A 19,915-nucleotide genomic window follows, 5' to 3' on the forward strand; every position below is an offset into this window, starting at 1 on the left:
TTTAAATCAAACAGCAAGGAGAGAGTTTGGGCTCAAAAATCTGACCAGGGACTAAATTATTTAGTTCTCTCATGCTCAAAGCAAAGATTTAAATGCCCAATGGTGCAAAATTTGGGGAGGGTGCAACATCTGCCCTTCCACTGCCAAATGATCCATGTCTTGTCAGAGCCACTGCACCCTCCTGGCAGCCAGTGGCTGTTTTGTCATCATGGCACCTGTTCCTGTGCAAAGCGCAGCTGTCAAGATAAGTTTGTCATAAGCTACTTTGCTCTGCATAGGCAGCAACCGAGAAGACAGTCTGAGCAAGACAGTATTGAATCATGTGCACTGTGCATGTGCTGCAGTTTGCGCTCCTGTAGCTCCCCGCTTCTCCTCTCACTTGTCACCTTGTTAGAGGAAGAGACAGAGACCTGCTGCGAGAGCTGTGTCAAATTTTAAGTGCCCCCCTCCCACTATCGTAAAATGTTATGTTTAACACACTTTTTCCAACCCTAACTTGAAATAAGTCTAGGGCTAGGGTTGGAATTAGTGGTAGGGTTAGGGCGACAGTTAGGGATAGGACTAGGGATAGGGCTAAGGTTGGGATTAGGATTGGGTTAAGGCTAAGGTTGGGGGCTACGGTTAGGGATAGGCTTAGGACTGGGTTTAGTGCTAGGTGCTAGGGTTAAGCCTAAAGTTGGGGGCTACAGTTAGGGATAGGGATAGAGCTATGGTTGGGATTAGGACTTGGATTAGTGGTAGAGCTAAGCCTAAGGTTGGGGGCTAAAGTTAGGGATGGAGATAGAGCTATGGTTGGGATTAGGACAGGGATTAGTGCTAGAGCTAAGCCTAAGGTTGGGGGCTAAAGTTAGGGATGGGGATAGAGCTATGGTTGGGATTAGGACAGGGATTAGTGATAGAGCTAAGCCTAAGGTTGGGGGCTACAGTTAGGGATAGGGATAGAGCTATGGTTGGGATTAGGACAGGGATTAGTGCTAGAGCTAAACCTAAGGTTGGGGGCTGCAGTTAGGGATAGGGATAGAGCTATGGTTGGGATTAGGACAGGGATTAGTGCTAGAGCTAAGCCTAATGTTGGGGGCTATAGTTAGGGATAGGGATAGAGCTATGGTTGGGATTAGGACAGGGATTAGTGCTAGAGCTAAGCCTAATGTTGGGGGCTATAGTTAGGGATAGGGATAGAGCTATGGTTGGGATTAGGACAGGGATTAGTGCTAGAGCTAAGCCTAATGTTGGGGGCTATAGTTAGGGATAGGGCTGGGGTAATAAAATAGTTATTTACAACACACAAAAAATGTCATTAAGCATAAAAAATAACAAATATAACTTTCTATTTGTTACATTTTATGTCTAATTACAGCAATATGCATCATTTCCAGCGCATGCAGTCAATGGAGACCTCCTTACCTGAGTAAACCGCCGCACCAGACAGGTCTTCCCTACGCCAGCGTTCCCTATGAGTACGATCTTGAATAGAAAGTCATAATCTTCCATACTCATTTACACAGCTGTGGAGGGAGAGAGGAGAGGTCAGTACATGGGCTACGTTGTCCGGATGACGACTGCACTGTGTGAATACTGACGACGTCGCTTGATTCCGGGTTGTTGTGACATTGACTGGGAACTTTATCCCTCCGAGTAAACAGGACAAAGGTCTCCGCTGGTCGTGGGATTGATTGCACAGCTAATTATTGCATCGGATTTTGTAATTAGCGCTGAAGCGGCCTCTGGAAGTTTCAAGCGTTAAACTTCCAGTATCGCATCGCTCATCAATGACAGTGATCAGAAATGAGCATTGTCTCCTGGGAAAGCTGGGTGAAAACCAATATGGCCAGCTACTGCAGGCTATGGCAGCCTCTACAGGATTCATCACCCAGCTTTCAAGTAGCAAAAATGCCCAGTTCTGCAGCCATATGTCAGTGTAGAGGAGAATTACAACATGGTTAGCCAAATTTGCCATTCAGGAGCCTGGGAAAGATGGGTGGTGACATTCAAATTAACCACCCATCGCACAACAATAGTCAGATGTCCAAGATTAAAGGTGAAAATCTGCCTAGTCATGTAGCAATATGGAAGTATTGAGCGTATGACCACATGATTAGCCAGATTTGCTGTTCTGGGAAAGCTGGGTGACATCCAATACGGCCATCGTTATAGGTCTCATAAGAATCGACACCCACCTTTTCTAGATAATGAAGTTAAAAATTTGCCAAACAGCAATTTGGAAGTAGAACTACAAGATTAAACAAATTTACTGTTCAGGAGTCTGGGAAAGCTGAGTTATAACAAATATGGTAGCCATTACAGGTCTCACAAGAATCGTCATGTAGCTTTGCATAATGAGAGTTGAAAATCTGCCTAGTCATGAAGCAGTCTGGAAGTGTTAGATGTTATCTACATAATTAGGGAAATTTGGTATTCAGGAGTCTAGAAAAGCTAGGTGATCACAAGTATGGCCACAAATGTCACCAAATTATCACCCAGGTTTTTTTTTTTAGAAACCAAAAAGACAGAAATCCTTTGTTTTGGGGGTGGAAGAAGTACAATTACATAATTAGACCTCAAATGGGGCGGCTGCACTTTCTCCAGACCTGAATCCCATAGAAAACCTATGGAATCAGCTGAGTCGCCGTGTAGAGGCCGTAACTCTGTACCCCAGAACCTCAATGACTTGAGGGCCGTCCTTAAAGAAGAGTGGGGTGCCATGCCTCCGCAACCAATAACTCCACTTATGACCAGCAGGAGGCGTTGTTGTCAGCTGTAACTGATGCTTAAGGCCACATGACAAGTTATTGAGACACTGACATTTTGGGGGGAGTCCCCACCACTGTTGGCTTTTGTTCCAATAAATTGTCTGAGATGAGGAAATCACCATTGCATGATTCTACTTAAATGCCCGACTGCCAGGATGAAATATCACTGCAGCGAGAACTCTATATCTTCTCCATAAATTTCACTCAAAAGCCAAATATCCCTAGTCCCTTGTGATTAGTGTATATACATTTTTATATATATGTATATATATATATATATATATATATATATAAAAAAAAAAATATATATATATATATATATATATACTAGCTTCGACCGGGTTAATAACCGCTGTTAACAAAATAGAATGTATTACCGAAAATGTATTCTGCACACAAAAACCACAAAACAAATAGATATAAATGTAATTATGTCTGTCTCCACCTCTGTATATATCTCTCTGTCTCTCTCTATATCTCTTTGTCTGTCTCTTTCCCTGTCTGTCTCTGACTGTCTCTGTCTCTTTCTCCGTCTGTCTCAATCTCTTTCCCTGTCTGTCTATCTCTTTCCTTGTCTGTCTATCTATCTCTGTCACTTTCCCTGTCTGTCTCTTTCCCTGTCTGTCTCTTCCCCTCTCTTTCCCTGTCTGTCTCTTTCCCTCTCTTTCCCTGTCTGTCTCTTTCACTTTTTCCCTCTGTCTCTTTCCCTGTGTCTGTCTCTTTGTCTGTCTCTTTACCTGTCTTTGTCTGTCTCTTACCCTGTCTGTCTCTTTCCCTCTCTTTCCCTGTCTGTTTCCCTGTGTCTGTCTCTGTCTCTTTGTCTGTGTCTGTCTCTTTACCTGTCTGTGTCTGTCTCTTAACCTGTCTCTCTCTTTCCCTCTCTTTCCCTGTCTGTCTCTTTCCCTGTCAGTCTGTCTCTTTGTCTGTGTCTGTCTCTTTACCTGTCTGTGTCTCTCTTAACCTGTCTCTGTCTTTCCCTCTCTTTCCCTGTCTGTCTCTTTCCCTGTCAGTCTGTCTCTTTCCCTGTCAGTCTGTCTCTTTGTGTCTGTCTTTTACCCTATGTCTGTTTCTTACCCTGTCTGTGTCTGCCTCTTTCCCTGTCTGTGTCTGTCTCTTTCCCTCTCTTTCCCTGTCTGTCTCTTTCACTCTTTCCCTCTGTCTCTTTCCCTGTGTCTGTCTCTTTGTCTGTCTCTTTACCTGTCTTTGTCTGTCTCTTACCCTGTCTGTCTCTTTCCCTCTCTTTCCCTGTCTGTTTCCCTGTGTTTGTCTCTGTCTCTTTGTCTGTGTCTGTCTCTTGACCTGTCTGTGTCTGTCTCTTAACCTGTCTCTCTGTTTCCCTCTCTTTCCCTGTCTGTCTCTTTCCCTGCAGTCTGTCTCTTTGTCTGTGTCTGTCTCTTTACCTGTCTGTGTCTCTCTTAACCTGTCTCTGTCTTTCCCTCTCTTTCCCTGTCTGTCTCTTTCCCTGTCAGTCTGTCTCTTTCCCTGTCAGTCTGTTTCTTTGTGTCTGTCTTTTACCCTGTCTATGTCTGTTTCTTACCCTGTCTGTGTCTGCCTCTTTCCCTGTCTGTGTCTGTCTCTTTCCCTGGGTGCATTGTGACACGCCAACATTCCATTTAAGGGCGTGGCTGCGCATTCTTCTGAAGTTCTGGCTGCACTGTGGCTCCCAGCTCCATTCGCTTTAATGAAGGCAGTTTTTTTGGCGAATAACTGTAAAGCGCAGGGTTAAAATTTGCCCTCGAAACATAGCCTATGACGCTCTCGGGGTCCAGAAGTGTGAGTGTGCAAAATTTTGTGGCTGTAGCTGCGACGGTGCAGATGCCAATCCCGGACATACACACATTCAGCTTTATATATTAGATAGTAAATACATGCATACACCCAAAGTATGGACCAAAATTGCAGTAACTGGAGCCTTCTGTAGGTCTCTCACGCCCATGGGATCCCACAATCCTATTGTAGAGGTGTCATTGGTGGCCTTTGGTCCACTCCATACACACACACACACACGTACATCAGGGTGCGCAAAGGCATTGAAGGGATAAATGGATCCCGGATGCTTGTTAAGCCCACTTTACACGTTGCAATTAGTTGTACAATCGCATTTGCGATGTGACCCGCCCAGGTTGCATACGGGATCTTATGAGATTGCACGTAGGTCGGTCATTTGCTGTCACACGTGTGTTAGTAGTCTATGTTAAATTGATCAATTTTGTGTGCGATCCTTTAGATCATGTGATCTGTGACGTATGCATTGGGCACCTTTTTTTTTTTTTTTTTTAATTTATTGACTTGCCAAGCGTGTGTAATGTGTAGGGATGCGTTTTTACTATGTCATCTGCCATTCAGCTCTGCTACATGGCCGCTAACAGCAGACACAGACAGCCATGTAGCAGAGCTGAATGGCAGATGACAGCAGACACAGACAGCCATGTAGCAGAGCTGAATGGCAGATGACAGCAGACACAGACAGAGCCGCACGATCAGAATGAACTCAGGTTAACTTCACCCGACTTCATTGTCATGCCGCGGCTCTGTCTGTGTCGTGCCCTGATTAGCGGTCACCTGTGAAGGGCTCACCGGTGACCGCTAATCTCCTAAGTGACTGAAGTTAGCAGCCCTCTCTCATACTCACCCATCCCCGATCCCCGGCGCTGCACGGCATTCACACTGATCCGGCGGCTTTTACTGTTTTGAAAAAGCCGGCCGCCCATTAAACAATCTCGTATTCCCTGCTTTCCCCGCCCACCGGCGCCTATGATTGGTTACAGTGAGACACTCCCCCACGCTGAGTGACAGGTGTCACACTGCACCCAATCACAGCAGCCGGTGGGCGTGTCTATACTGTGTAGTGAAATAAATAATTAAATAATTAAAAAAAATGGATCCAGCGGTGGCCGCGGGTAACCTCAGTGACAGCTCAGCTGATCGCGCTACTCACCTCAGTTGCTGCGTGGAGATGATAGGAGCGGCGGTGAGTAGCGCGATCAGCTGAGCTGTCACTGAGATTACCCGCGGCCACCGCTGGATCCAGTGACAGCGAGTAACCTCAGTGACAGCAGCTGATCGCGCGGCTGTCTTCATTACCTGCGTGGAGGTGACCGGAGCGGCTGTGTCTGCTGCAGCTCCAGTCACCTCCATGCAGCAGCGCTGGAAGTGACGCAGGAGCATCCTGGATTACGCCGGACATGGAGGGCTTTTTGGGGCTGATTAAAGTGGTTAACCAGGGTATATGTTTGTGTTTTTTATTTCTAATAAAGGATTTTTTCGGGTGTGTGTGTGTTTATTTACTGTAATTTACAGATTAATCATGGAGGGTGTCTCATAGACGCCTGACATGATTAATCTAGGACTTATTGGCAGCTATGGGCTGCCAATAACTCCTTATTACCCCGATTTGCCAACGCACCAGGGCAAATCGGGAAGAGCCGGGTACAGTCCCAGAACTGTCGCATCTAATGTATGCGGCAATTCTGGGCGGCTGTTGGCTGATATTGTTAGGCTGGGAGGCTCCCCATAACGTGGAGCTCCCCATCCTGAGAATACCAGCCTTCAGGCGTATGGCTTTATCTGGCTGGTTTTAAAATTGGGGGGGACCGCACGCCGTTTTTTTTAATTATTTAATTATTTATTTCACTGCACAGTATAGACACGCCCACCGACTGCTGTGATTGGGTGCAGTGTCACACCTGTCACTCAGCGTGGGGGCGTGTCTCACTGTAATCAATCATAGGCGCCGGTGGGCGGGGAAAGCAGGGAATACGAGATTGTTTAATGAGCGGCCGGCTTTTTCAAAACAGTAAAAGCCGCCGGAGCAGTGTGAACGCCGTGCAGCGTCGGGGATCGGGGATCGGTGAGTATATGAGAGAGGGGGATAGACTGACATGGACAGAGAGTGAGGGACAGAGATAGTGACCGACTGACAGAGATTAGTGAATGACAGACGTTGTGAGGCGCTTCAGAACGCAGCTTTTCAGCTGCGCTCTGAAGCGGACCTTTTTTAAGCTGCGGTGCAGAGCGCACACCTGCGCACATAGCATCAGACACCGAAATCGTATGAGGGATGTCACACGTTACAATTCACTAGGTTCGTGCAACAAAACGCTCAATTCTAGACAAAGATACGATGTGTTTGCGATCAACGGTTTTGCGTTCAATCCTGATCGCACGTAGATGTCACACGCAGATACCTCACAAACGATGCCGGATGTGCGTCACTTACAACTTGACCCCAACGACAGATTGTGAGATATATTGAAGCGTGTGTAGCGGGCTTTAGTCGTGTCAGGTTCTGGAAAGCTGGGTGACATCTAAAATGATCTCCACCATATCGTAATGGAGACACTACCCAGCTTTTCTAGACTCCTAAACCGCATATTTGCCAAGTCCAGCAACCTAGGCCTCATCCACCTCCCATTTCATCTCCTGTTGCCTGGGCTTTTATGTAAGTGCCCATAGCAACCAATCAGATTGCAGCTCTCATTTCTCAGAGGACCTTTAGTAAATGAAAGCAGCCTTGTTATTGGTTGCTATGGGCGATAGGTCCACTGTTCGCTTAAATGCAAATTCTCAATTTCATGCGCCAATTCCAAAAGTAAAATTGAGATCAAAATCCTATTCTGAATAATGAGCGTGCTCCCCTGTCTGAGCTGCCATTTCTGCGGCCACTGATTGTATATATTGTCGCTAATAAGGGCAGACAAACTCCTCGGCAATAAGCGTCCCCGGAAAATCCCACACGATCTGATTTCAATTAGTGTGCTAAGTAAATAGTACGTTTTGTCACTGTGATTAGTCTGATGAAGTACATGGCGCACCGTGTCATTTAATACAACAAATGTCAGCTCTCGGCAGGTAACCGTGGTAACAGTAGTCACAGGATGACGCCATCGGAATATAATCACTGACAATAACCATCCAGAACAATGATGTAACTTAGAGGATGGACAGACAGATGGATGGACATATACAAAAGAGCGCAACGAGATACATGCAAATATTCAATAGCAAAAAAAAACTGCTTAAAAGACTCTTCCTATTCATTTCTGTTGACAAAAGTCATTGCCGTTCAGTGTTTTGTTTTTTTAAAACTGCTTCAGGTTTCCAAAATCACCAGAAGCGATTTAAAGAAGTGACCGGACCATTCCTCAAACATTTTGCACTTATGAACCCGCTCCATACTTTACAATAGAAATCATTAGTAAGGTTACAAAAACCCCACAAAGATACCTGGGCGTTTTTTTTGTGAACCTCTTGCTACCGCCGACATCCCCAGAACCTCTTATGATTAGTATGTCCCCTAGATAGAAGTACGGCACCTGCGTGACATGACGGGGCCTAATAATCAGATGCTGCAGGTAGGAGAAGGTTCGCAAGTTCTGGTCAAGGCCATAGACTACTGATGTTGCTGTTGGACCAGGTCCCGTGAACCTTTTTTGCTCACAACTAATCTAATATATAAAGCTGAGTGTATGTCTGTGTATGTGTGTGTGTGTGTGTGTGTGTGTGTATGTCTCTATATGTATGTGTGTGTGTGTGTGTGTGTATGTCTCTATATGTATGTGTGTGTGGGTGTGGGTGTATGTGTATGCATGTATGTATATGTGTGTCGGTGTGGGTGTATGTATATATGTGTGTGTGTGTGTGTGTGTGTGTGTGTGTGGGTGTATGTATGTGTGTGTGTGGGTGTATGTATGTGTGTGTGTGTGGGTGTATGTATGTGTGCGTGTGTGGGTGCATGTATGTGTGTGTGTGTGGGTGCATGTATGTATGTATGTATGTATGTATGTATGTATGTATGTGTGTGTGTGTGTATATATATATATATATATATATGTGTGTGTGTGTGTGTGTGTGTGTGTGTGTGTGTGTGTGTGTGTGTGTGTGTATGTCCGCTAAAGGAATCTGCACCGTCTCATTTGCCAGCACGAAATTTTGCAGACACCTCATTTGTCTCAGGGAACATCATAGACTATGTTGTGAGGGGAAAATTTAACCCCACGCTTTACAGTTATTCACCAAAAAACCTGCTTACATTAAAGTCAATGGGCTGGGAGCTACAGGTCATTAATAAGAGCTGTGATTGGTTGCTATAGGCAACGAAGGGCATTATTAGTATAAGAAGCTTATGTGTGGGGTAATATGATGTCGGTGGAGAGACAGACACAGACAGGGACAGACAGGCAGGCACAGACAGACAGAGAAAGAGACAGACAGAGGCAGACAGGGAAAGAGACAGAGACAGACAGAGGCAGGTAGGAAAAAAAAACAGACAGCCAGAGAAAGAGACAAACAAAGACACATGGGGAAAGAGACAGACAGACAGAGGCAGACAGGGAAAGAGACAAACAGACAGAGAGGGAAAAAAGGCAGACAGAGGGAAAGAGACAGACAGGGAAAGAGATAGACGGAGAGAGACAGAGACAGGCAGACAGGGAAAAAAGGCAGACAAACAAGGAAAAACATACAGCGAAAGAGACAGACAGAAGCAGACAGGGAGAGAAAAAGACAGAGGCAGACAGGGAGAGAGACAGACAAAGACAGAGGCAGACAGGGTGAGAGACAGACAAAGACAGAGGCAGACAGGGTGAGAGACAGACAGAGGCAGACAAAGAAAGAGACAGACAGGGAAAGGCGCAGACAGGGAAAGGCGCAGACAGGGAAAGAGGCAGCAGGGAAAGAGGCAGACAGGGAAAGAGGCAGACAGGGAAAGGCGCAGACAGGGAAAGGCGCAGACAGGGAAAGGCGCAGACAGGGAAAGAGGCAGACAGGGAAAGAGGCAGACAAACTGGGAAATAGACAGAAAGACAAACAGACAGAGAGAGAAATAGACAAACAGAGACAGACACACAGAGTCAGACAGACACAGACAGAGAGACAGATAGAGGCAGGCAGACAAAGAGAGACAAATAGACAGAGACAAAGAGATACAGAGACTTACAGGGAAAGAGACAGACAGAGAGACAGACAGAAGCAGAGAGGGAAAGAGACAGACAGAAAAAGACAGAGAGACAGAGACTGGTAAAGAGACAGAGAAACAGTTACTATCCCGGGCAATGCCGGGAACTACAGCTAGTCTAATATATAAAGCTGAGTGTATGTGTGTATGTCTGTGTATGTATGTGTGTGTGTGTGTATGTATGTATGTGCGTGTGTATGTTTGCTAATGGAATCCGCACCGTCGCATTTACAATTTACTATATTTTGTACAGACGCCTCATGTGACTTAGGGAATGCCATAGACTATGTTTTGAGGGGAAAATTTAACCCCGCGCTTTACAGTTATTCACCAAAAAAACCTGCTTACATTAAAGTCAATGGAGCTGGGAGCTACAGGTCATTAATAAGAGTTGTGATTGGTTGCTATAGGCAATAAAGGACATTGTTAGTATAAGAAGCTTAAGTTTGAGGTAATAAGATATCAGTGGAGAGATGGATACAGACAGACAGAGAGAGAGACAGGGAAGAGACAGACAACAGAGAGATAAAGGCAGAGAGATACAGACAGACAGAGAGTGCGAGACAGGCAGAAAAGGAGAGAGACACGGAAAGAGCTATCATTGTAACCACAGGCAGGTTTTTGGGGTATTTTTTATACATGGTTATTGAACAGCTGTGGGCTATTTAATGATCACAGTTTGTGGATATATTTAGGCAAGATCTATGTATAAGAAAGGATTTGGATAACATCATGTATTTTGTGAATCATTCACACATATGGAATTTTTTTTGCTTATTTTAAGTTTCAAATGGACATGTTATTGAGGAATATTTCCTATTGAGTATAGTAGGTGGATATATGCACATTATAAATTCAGAGAGGGGCTGACAAAGACTGAAATAAAATTATTTCATGATAAGATTATATGTATATAAAAACATGTATGGTATGTAGGCAGAAGACATGTACTGTACATGGTTGCATATTATGTGATCTGCATTATTCTTGGGAAAATGTGTATTTAATCTGTTGAATTTGTTTCTCTGATCATTACACAGCTTTTTAGGTATAAATAGTGCGACTTTATAGAATTAGGTAGTGGGTGTTTTCCCAAAAGGGTTGATGTTTGAAATGTTGTTAATTGATTAATTGATGTGTGTTTTGTACTAGGTTGGTCTTATATATGGATTTGTTTTTATTTATCTGTATATGCCTATGACATCAGGCTCAAAAGTAATACTTATTATTACTAATTATTAATTATTATTATTATTATTATTATTATTATTAAAATCCGTCCATCTTATCTTAGTCTCTGCCTTGCTTCTCCCATCTCCTTTCCCCTGCCAAATGCAGCTGTCATACAGTTGTCATCATTACTACTAAAAATGACACACTTTCTTCCAAAACCAGTTATTTTTCTGCAATAATTCTGCCTGAAAATTGTGGGATAGTATACTAAATTTCCTTCATCAGCCGGCTGCAGATACTTTGATATTAAGCCATATACATCTGTGCATATTAATGATTACTTGTAAGAAATCTTACATCACCATACCTGTCCATTGAATAAATAATATGCCTACCCCAGTCACATAAACAGTACTGCTATCCTAAACACATAAATAGTTCTGTAGTATATGCATAAATAACACTGCTATCCTATACACATAAATAGTACTGCTGTATCATACACGTGTTGCACTACAATCCCATTCACATAAATAGTACTGCTATCCTAAACACATAAATAGTTCTGTAGTATATGCATAAATAACACTGCTATCCTATACACATAAATAGTACTGCTGTATCATACACGTGTTGCACTACAATCCCATTCACATAAATAGTACTGCAATCCCATAAACATAAATAGTTCTGTAGCATACGCATAAATAACACTGCTATCCTATACACATAAATAGTACTGCTGTATCATACATGTGTTACACTCCTGTCCCATTCAGATAAATAGCACTACAATCCCTTAAACATAAATAGTTCTGTAGCATACGTATAAATAACACTGGTATCGTATACACATAAATAGTACTGCTGTATCATACACATTTTACACTACTATCTCATTCACATAAATAGCACTGCAATCCCATAAACATAAATAGTTCTGTAGCATACGAATAAATAACACTGCTATCGTATACACATAAATAGTACTGCTGTATCATACACGTGTTGCACTACAATCCCATTCACATAAATAGTACTGCAATCCCATAAACATAAATAGTTCTGTAGCATACGCATAAATAACACTGCTATCCTATACACATAAATAGTACTGCTGTATCATACATGTGTTACACTCCTGTCCCATTCAGATAAATAGCACTACAATCCCTTAAACATAAATAGTTCTGTAGCATACGTATAAATAACACTGGTATCCTATACACATAAATAGTACTGCTGTATCATACACATTTTACACTACTATCTCATTCACATAAATAGCACTGCAATCCCATAAACATAAATAGTTCTGTAGCATACGAATAAATAACACTGCTATCGTATACACATAAATAGTACTGCTGTATCATACACGTGTTGCACTACAATCCCATTCACATAAATAGTACTGCAATCCCATAAACATAAATAGTTCTGTAGCATACGCATAAATAACACTGCTATCCTATACACATAAATAGTACTGCTGTATCACACATGTGTTACACTCCTGTCCCATTCACATAAATAGCACTGCAATCCTATAAACATAAATAGTTCTGTAGTATACGCATAAATAGCCCTGCTATCCTATACACATAAATAGTACTGCTGTATCATACATGTGTTACACTACTATCCCATTCAGATAAATAGCACTACAATCCCTTAAACATAAATAGTTCTGTAGCATACGTATAAATAACACTGCTATCCTATACACATAAATAGTACTGCTGTATCATACACATTTTACACTACTATCTCATTCACATAAATAGCACAGCAATCCCATAAACATAAATAGTTCTGTAGCATACGAATAAATAACACTGCTATCGTATACACATAAATAGTACTGCTGTATCATACATGTGTTGCACTACAATCCCATTCACATAAATAGTACTGCAATCCCATAAACAAAAATAGTTCTGTAGCATACGCATAAATAACACTGCTATCCTATGCACATAAATAGTACTGCTGTATCATACACGTGTTACACTCCTGTCCCATTCACATAAATAGCAATGCAATCCCATAAACATAAATAGTTCTGTAGTATACGCATAAATAGCACTGCTATCCTATACACATAAATAGTACTGCTGTATCATACATGTGTTACACTACTATCCCATTCACATAAATAGCACTTCAATACCATAAACATCAATAGTTCTGTAGCCTATGCATAAATAAAACTGCTATCCTATACACATAAATACTACTGCTGTATCATACATGTGTTACACTACTAACCCATTCACATAAATAGCACTGCAATACCATAAACATAAATAGTTCTGTAGCATACACATAAAAAACACTGCTATTCTATACACAAATAGTAATGTTGTATAATACACATGTTACACTACTATCCCGTACATGTATGTTTCACGCTGGGGCAACGCAGAGGGAAAACCAGGGAATATTAAGGAAGGCCCTAGCAATAAGGAAAGGGGTTACCACCTCACGCTCACCTGTGGCTGATCCCAGCACTCCATAATGTCCCAAGATGGGTCCTTCCCCATGCACTCTCACTTGCCTAGACCCTTGCTGACCCTGAACTTACCCTTACTAGGGTTTTGGCCAGCAGGACACCAGTCCAACTACTACAATAAAACAACACAAGGAAGGTAAGACAAACAGGTGGGGAAAGACAAAACAAAAAGCACTCGGTTACTTTAGCAGGACACTTCACAGTTGCAAATGAAACGACACCACAGCTATACCGAGACAAGCTCTTTCGACATGATCAGTATAGAGAATATCTTTCACCAGCATGGAGTAAAGCCAGGAGTGGGTAAATATAGCGGAAGGGCATGATGACTAAATGCTGCAGCTGTGATTAAGGCTAAGAGTAATCTTGACCAGCTGGGAAAAAGTCCTTAACCCCTTCAGCATTAAAAGAAAGTGAATCCACCCCAATACAAGACGTAACTTTTATCTATAGACGGAGGCTCGTCGACGGGGATGAGCAGCGCGCCACGCTCCCAGCTGGGCCCACAAGCATCTGAGGATCTCTCCGTTAATGAATCAATGAGGCATTTCACCGAGCGAAGCGTTCCAGGGTATAAATATCTTCCCGTAATTGCTAAACTCTTTCATTTAGCCATGCTTGTGTCTTGTGAATTATGCCTTCGGTGCCTTTTATTTCTTAGTTGCCTTAATATATTTAATTGGAACAAGCATCATTTGCTATATTGTCTGCCCCCCTGTACAGTAACGAATCGTAACCCTGTCTACAAATAACACCAATTAAAGGGACTCGGTCACTACACAATGACTGTTCATACCAAGCACAAACGATCGGTGCATCATGGCGGGGTACTGTCCCACCTGCTTGTTTTCCTTCGACCTCCACCCCTCCTTGTCTTAAATTGTCAGCTGTGGCGTCATAGAGCTAGAAAAGGGTAACAATAGATGGGAACAAGCAGGTGGAAAGGTGCGCCACACTCCACCGAGCGCCTTGACTTGATTTTAATAATTATAAGGGGGTATCCATCCAAACAACACCCAAATGTCCACCAGCAAGAAGGAATTGTTGGTGTCTAGTACTGACGCCTCCATGGAGTAAGGGTGCATTCAGACACATTAGTTCAGACAGACCGTAAGGCTTGTGGGTGCGAGCAGGAGTGGAAACACTGGGCCGCAGCACCGGATCAACGTCAAAGGACGTAGCTAAGCCACTACCGGGTATTCACCAAACTTCTTATCGTGAGGGTGGGCTTGGGTACCCTTAGCCACTAGGTGCTACTCCAGGGAGTCCTGGTACTGCGACAGATGACCTCAGGGGACAGGATAGGACATGGACAGGTGGTCAGGTGCTGACCGGACGACTGGCACAGACACATTCGGCTGATGCAGCAGGTGTAGCAGATGCAGCAGCAACGGCAGGTACTGGTGGGTGTAGAGAGTTCAGCTAGTATAGCAGGTGTGAGGCTACGGCAAGTATGACAGGTACAGTGGGCACCTTTTGTACATACAAATGTTAGAAGACATATAGGACTTCATCAAACAGGAAGACACCTGACAACTAGCAACGTGTCTCTAGGGATAGACCACGTTGACCAGGCACCTCCCATAAGGAGAGGATGTCTTAACTACCTAGTGCTTCTAAGCGATAGGCTGTGAGGCACTTCCAGGTTAGGGTGTGTTGGCTCCTTAAGAATAGGTGCACACGTGCGTACCCTAAGAGCACTCCCGTAATGTGTGCGGCAGGCCATGGGAGCCAGCGGAGGCACAGAAGCTTACCACTAGACAGCCAGGAGGGCGAGTGTGCCGGCATCCCCACTGGAGGAAGGGGGCAGGACAGTGCGGGGACGCCGGTAATGGTGCTACGCACAGACTGGCTGAAGATTTCCTGACCCAATTGTTAGACTCATACATCTCTATGAGGCTGTGATGGTCAAGTCAGAAGAGCCACGGCTAGTTAATGCATTGCGGTCCATGCTCGGATCAAGTTGCATAGACCTCTGAATGCTTCCTAAAGCTTCACTGCTGTGCCAGGCAAGGCTACACTGTGTCTGTGACTGCAGGAAAGCCGCTTGCTGTTGATACCTGGGTGTCCACGGGGTTGGATTATTATAAGGGTAGGGGAGTGGATTTTCGCTAAAGACTTACATTTTCCAAAATGTATCTAGACCACTCCTGGAAATCTTAGTTTGGTTCTAATATGCTGGTAGAGGTCCAAACCAGAAGTAACAATGATCCTTATAGTTCTTCACACCAAGTTCAATCATACTTGCCAATAGTCTAGTAAATGGGACCATAGAAAGGGTGGAATTTAGCAAAAAACAAACCCAAAAGCGCACATATGTTACTGGGCGGAGCTTAAATGTCTCAAAATTGCGTAAATCTCAGTAAGTAGACAAATTGTACAGACTTTTCATAACCTTTTTGGGGTAAATTAATTAGTAATCGGGGGATATACAAGGTCTTTTTTCTTACATACATAGTTCTCCTGCTGACTTCCTGCTAAGCACACATGGTTACACGTGTTCATATGGTAGTCACCCAAACAGGAAGTCAAGTAGGTACTAGTCTTTTAAGAGTGCTGTAGCTCTTATGGGGGCTCCAAGAAAGGGAATAATGGTGGATCGTGAGCACGTATGTAGTCCTAAATAATCGGATTCTATGAGGTTACATCAGTGGAGTTCCCCTTTAATAAATCCAGAGATCTGAATATATCTCTGATGACTGATGAGCACTACGGGTTAAACCCAGGAGGTGTTTATTTGTCAGACAGCTCAGGATGTAAGCCTTCACTTATCAGGGTCCTCTTTATACCTCGCGTATAGTGATCATACCTTATAATTATTCTTCAGCACAGAATGATCTCATTATGAAGTAGTTGCCTGGATACACACAATGCCGTATGTTCCACAATAAAAGGAACCTTGTACCGCGCTCTTAAAGGAGCCAGGGAATTCAATCTTCATGTGATTGATCCTATAGCACTGTTCATCAGTAGAGTATAAAATGTGGAAACCCTGGGATCTGACCATATTTCAGAATTCATCAAAGATTGCAGCAGCCACCGCAGGCGCTAAGATATATGCAAACATATAATATATGACATTTCTACTGCACTACTGCTATATAGACAGTACTTAAGAAATGAAGGCTCTTGTAGGCAACTGTGTGCCCACCAGCCACGACAAGGTGACCTTTCTCTGGAGGGACCCAAACCAATTCAATCAGATATGCTTCTCCTGAGCCAAAACCCTACAAAATTAAAAGGGCAGGTTAGATACAGCACTAATTAAAAAAAAAAGCCTTGGGTTGATGAGAGGAACTCAGACAAAAATGGAGGCAGTCACTGTCACGGTTTTCTCTCTGCTTTTAGAGTTTAGTGCATACAAATCAGAGTGAAGAGGGGGTTAATGCCGCGCATCAGCCAAAATGAAGATGTAGCACGTTGATGTTATAAACGTATTCTTTTATTCCATCGGTCTACGCGTTTCGAGGATATACCTCTTCTTCAGGACCAGTGCATCAACATACTACTACTACTGGTCCTGAAGAAGAGGTATATCCTCGAAACGCGTAGACCGATGGAATAAAAGAATAAGTTTATAACATCAACGTGCTACATCTTCATTTTGGCTGATGCGCAGCATTAACCCCCTCTTCACTCTGATTTGTATGCACATCCACGTGGGGCTGCAGCAGACGCCATCATCCTATGCTTTATCAGTGGTTGTGACTATCACAACCTTTTCAGGTGAGTGTATTTTTCCTGATCTACCTCACTGATCTGTTGGTATTACACTATCAGCGCTCCTTATTTTTCAGTTTAAAGTTTAGTGACAGGTTCTGGTTTGGAGTCTCACTTTTCCTTATGAGCCTCTGCTATTTTAATGTATTTCCGTTCCTTTGGGGAAGAGAGGGTTAATGTTGGTATTCCCTGCCAGCAAGCAGTCTCTTTACGATCTCAGGTGTTTCACGTTTGGACCACTCCCAGTCCCTTAATATACCCTCTGTTACCAGCAGAGGGTGCCAGTTATTCTAATTCATTCAGCTGATTGGTCTGGAGGTGAAAGAAGCTGGTTGAGCCCTCTCTTCAAATTGCTTTGGGTCTGACTGCAGCAGTCCTTGTTGTTTTCCCCCTGTCTGTCTTCCTTCCCTGGTGTGTTGTTTTAGTGCAGCGATGAGACTAGTGATCCTTACCTACCCTCTCCTTAGCCAGGACTATTGTAGGGTCACTCAGGGTCTCAGGTTCCTGTTCGGCGACAGGTGAGGAAACTGTACAGGGCCTGGCTAGAAGTGCAGGGTATAGTGGTAGGTAAATGAAGGAGGTGTCCATCTCTCTCTCACTAGACCTAGGTGATATACCCCGTGTTTGTTGTATTGTTACCCCTTTTAAGTTTTGTCTTTGGCTTCAAGCTGGACCTTCCTTCCCCATTCGCATCGTGATAGTGACCACCAGGTACTACAAAAGTCATTGGCATCTCCTAACAAAATGAGACAAATGTGAACAGGTACAAGATGCTGTGACTGTATTATGTACAAACCTATTGTATCAGTTTCCTTATCACACAGCAGCTTGCACCTGTTCACACATGCCTCATCCTGTTAAGATTTGCCAATTATTTTATTTAAATTTATTTTTTGTATTTATTAATGGATCATATCGCCGACACCTTGTTATTAACATTTTTTTTCTTCCCCAATACATAAAGTTAAAGGGGTTGTCTATGATGGCCATCTATGATGGTGCCTATTGATAGCCTATCCTTAGCAGTCCCATTAAGCTCCCTCTTTACATTCGATATTTCCTCTTTAAAGAGCAATAACCTTTTTATTTTTCAGCTAATTGAATGGTATCACGACTCATATTTTTTGGTATGGTACATACTGCAGTTTTTATTGGTATCATGTTGGGGTCCTTATGACTTTCTGATCTCCTATTTTGTTTTGGTTTTTTTTTTGGGGGGGGAGGGGAAGCGACATAACCAAAAAACCAGAGATTTTAAAATTTTGATTTTTTTTTTTCTCATATCATATGGTATAAATAAAACATCATTGTTAGTTTTCACCGCTGCCACCCTTTTGTTGGTGCTGGATGGCACAAGTACAGTGCATTCATGGGGTCACACTTGACCCCCTTAATAAACATGATGTAGTCATGTTATGCTCAATACTATGGGCACAGACTGAGCGGTTTGCTGCCCCCTTAATGTTTCTGCACCATTTGGGGTACATACAGCACCAGCCTCCTATTTACGCCCCAGCATTTACAGTACTTAATATCCACAAAAGCAGTTGTCCACGATTTGGGGTTTGATTAATACAGTGCAGACATGCTCAACTTTTTCGGAATCTCAATTTAATCCTTGGGTGTTGATCTTGGGGACCACAATCAACGGGAATCGCAGTGTTCCTCATGGATGGCTGCACTTCATGAGGAAAAGTAAAGGCCCTGTCACACACACAGATAAATCTGTGGTAAATCTGTGGTAAATCTGTGGTAAATCTGTGGTAAATCTGTGGCAGATCTGTGGCAGATCTGTGGTAGATCTGTGGTAGATCTGTGGTAGATCTGTGGTAGATCTGTGGCAAATCTGTGGCAGATCTGTGGTAGATCTGTGGTAGATCTGTGGTACATCTGTGGTAAATCTGTGGTAAATCTGTGGTAAATCTGTGGTAGATCTGTGGTAGATCTGTGGTAGATCTGTGGCAGATCTGTGGTAGATCTGTGGTAGATCTGTGGTAGATCTGTGGTAGATCTGTGGTAGATCTATGGTAGATCTATGGTTGCAGTGAAATTGTGGACAATCAGTGCCAGGTTTGTGGCTATGTACAAATGGAACACTATGCCCATGATTTCACTGCAACCGCAGATCTGCCAAAAATTTATCTCTGTGTGTGACAGGGCCTTAAGAGGAAGACTTCACTGCTGACAGTCATGAGATCCATCTAATCAAGACAATCTGTATAGGGAAAAGTCAAACCTCAGAGCCCGTTACTAACAGGAATCCAAAAGTGGACCAAAAACCTAAAACACAACTATATAATCTGTCATAACAAGTAGAGAAAAGTATAAAAGCTTCTACAGCTGATACATGTTACAGGATCAGAGGAACGTAAACATCATCTTATCTAGAGAAGTGTACAGACCAACATACAGATAGACAAGATCCCATTCACATTGTTGTGTTCATATAAGGGGAGTATTATAGTAGTTATATTCTTGTACATAGGGGCAGTATTATAGTAGTTATATTCTTGTACATAGGGGCAGTATTATAGTAGTTATATTCTTGTACATAGGGGCAGTATTATAGTAGTTATATTCTTGTACATAGGAGGCAGTATTATAGTAGTTATATTCTTGTACATAGGGGGCAGTATTATAGTAGTTATATTCTTGTACATAGGGACAGTATTATAGTAGTTATATTCTTGTACATAGGGGCAGTATTATAGTAGTTATATTCTTGTACATAGGGGGCAGTATTATAGTAGTTATATTCTTGTACATAGGAGCAGTATTATAGTAGTTATATTCTTGTAGATA

The 19,915-nt window shown here is 43.0% G+C and overlaps 1 protein-coding gene across 4 annotated transcripts in view; it reads right to left on the reverse strand.

The window, feature by feature from the left end:
- RAB30 (RAB30, member RAS oncogene family) overlaps positions 1 to 19,915 on the reverse strand; it is a 117,885-nt gene that overhangs the window by 13,417 nt on the left and 84,553 nt on the right. For 3 of the 4 annotated variants that reach the window (XM_075337514.1, XM_075337517.1, XM_075337516.1), the window contains exon 2: positions 1,405 to 1,505. In XM_075337514.1, the coding sequence (XP_075193629.1) occupies positions 1,405 to 1,497 (93 nt within the window). In that variant the 5' untranslated portion in view covers positions 1,498 to 1,505. Of the gene's footprint in view, positions 1 to 1,404; positions 1,506 to 15,516; positions 15,604 to 19,915 lie in introns of those variants that run through there. The other variant, XM_075337515.1, reaches the window with a different exon arrangement.

The sequence above is a fragment of the Anomaloglossus baeobatrachus genome, chromosome 2 (genome assembly GCF_048569485.1).
Source record: "Anomaloglossus baeobatrachus isolate aAnoBae1 chromosome 2, aAnoBae1.hap1, whole genome shotgun sequence".
Classification (NCBI taxonomy): domain Eukaryota; kingdom Metazoa; phylum Chordata; class Amphibia; order Anura; family Aromobatidae; genus Anomaloglossus; species Anomaloglossus baeobatrachus.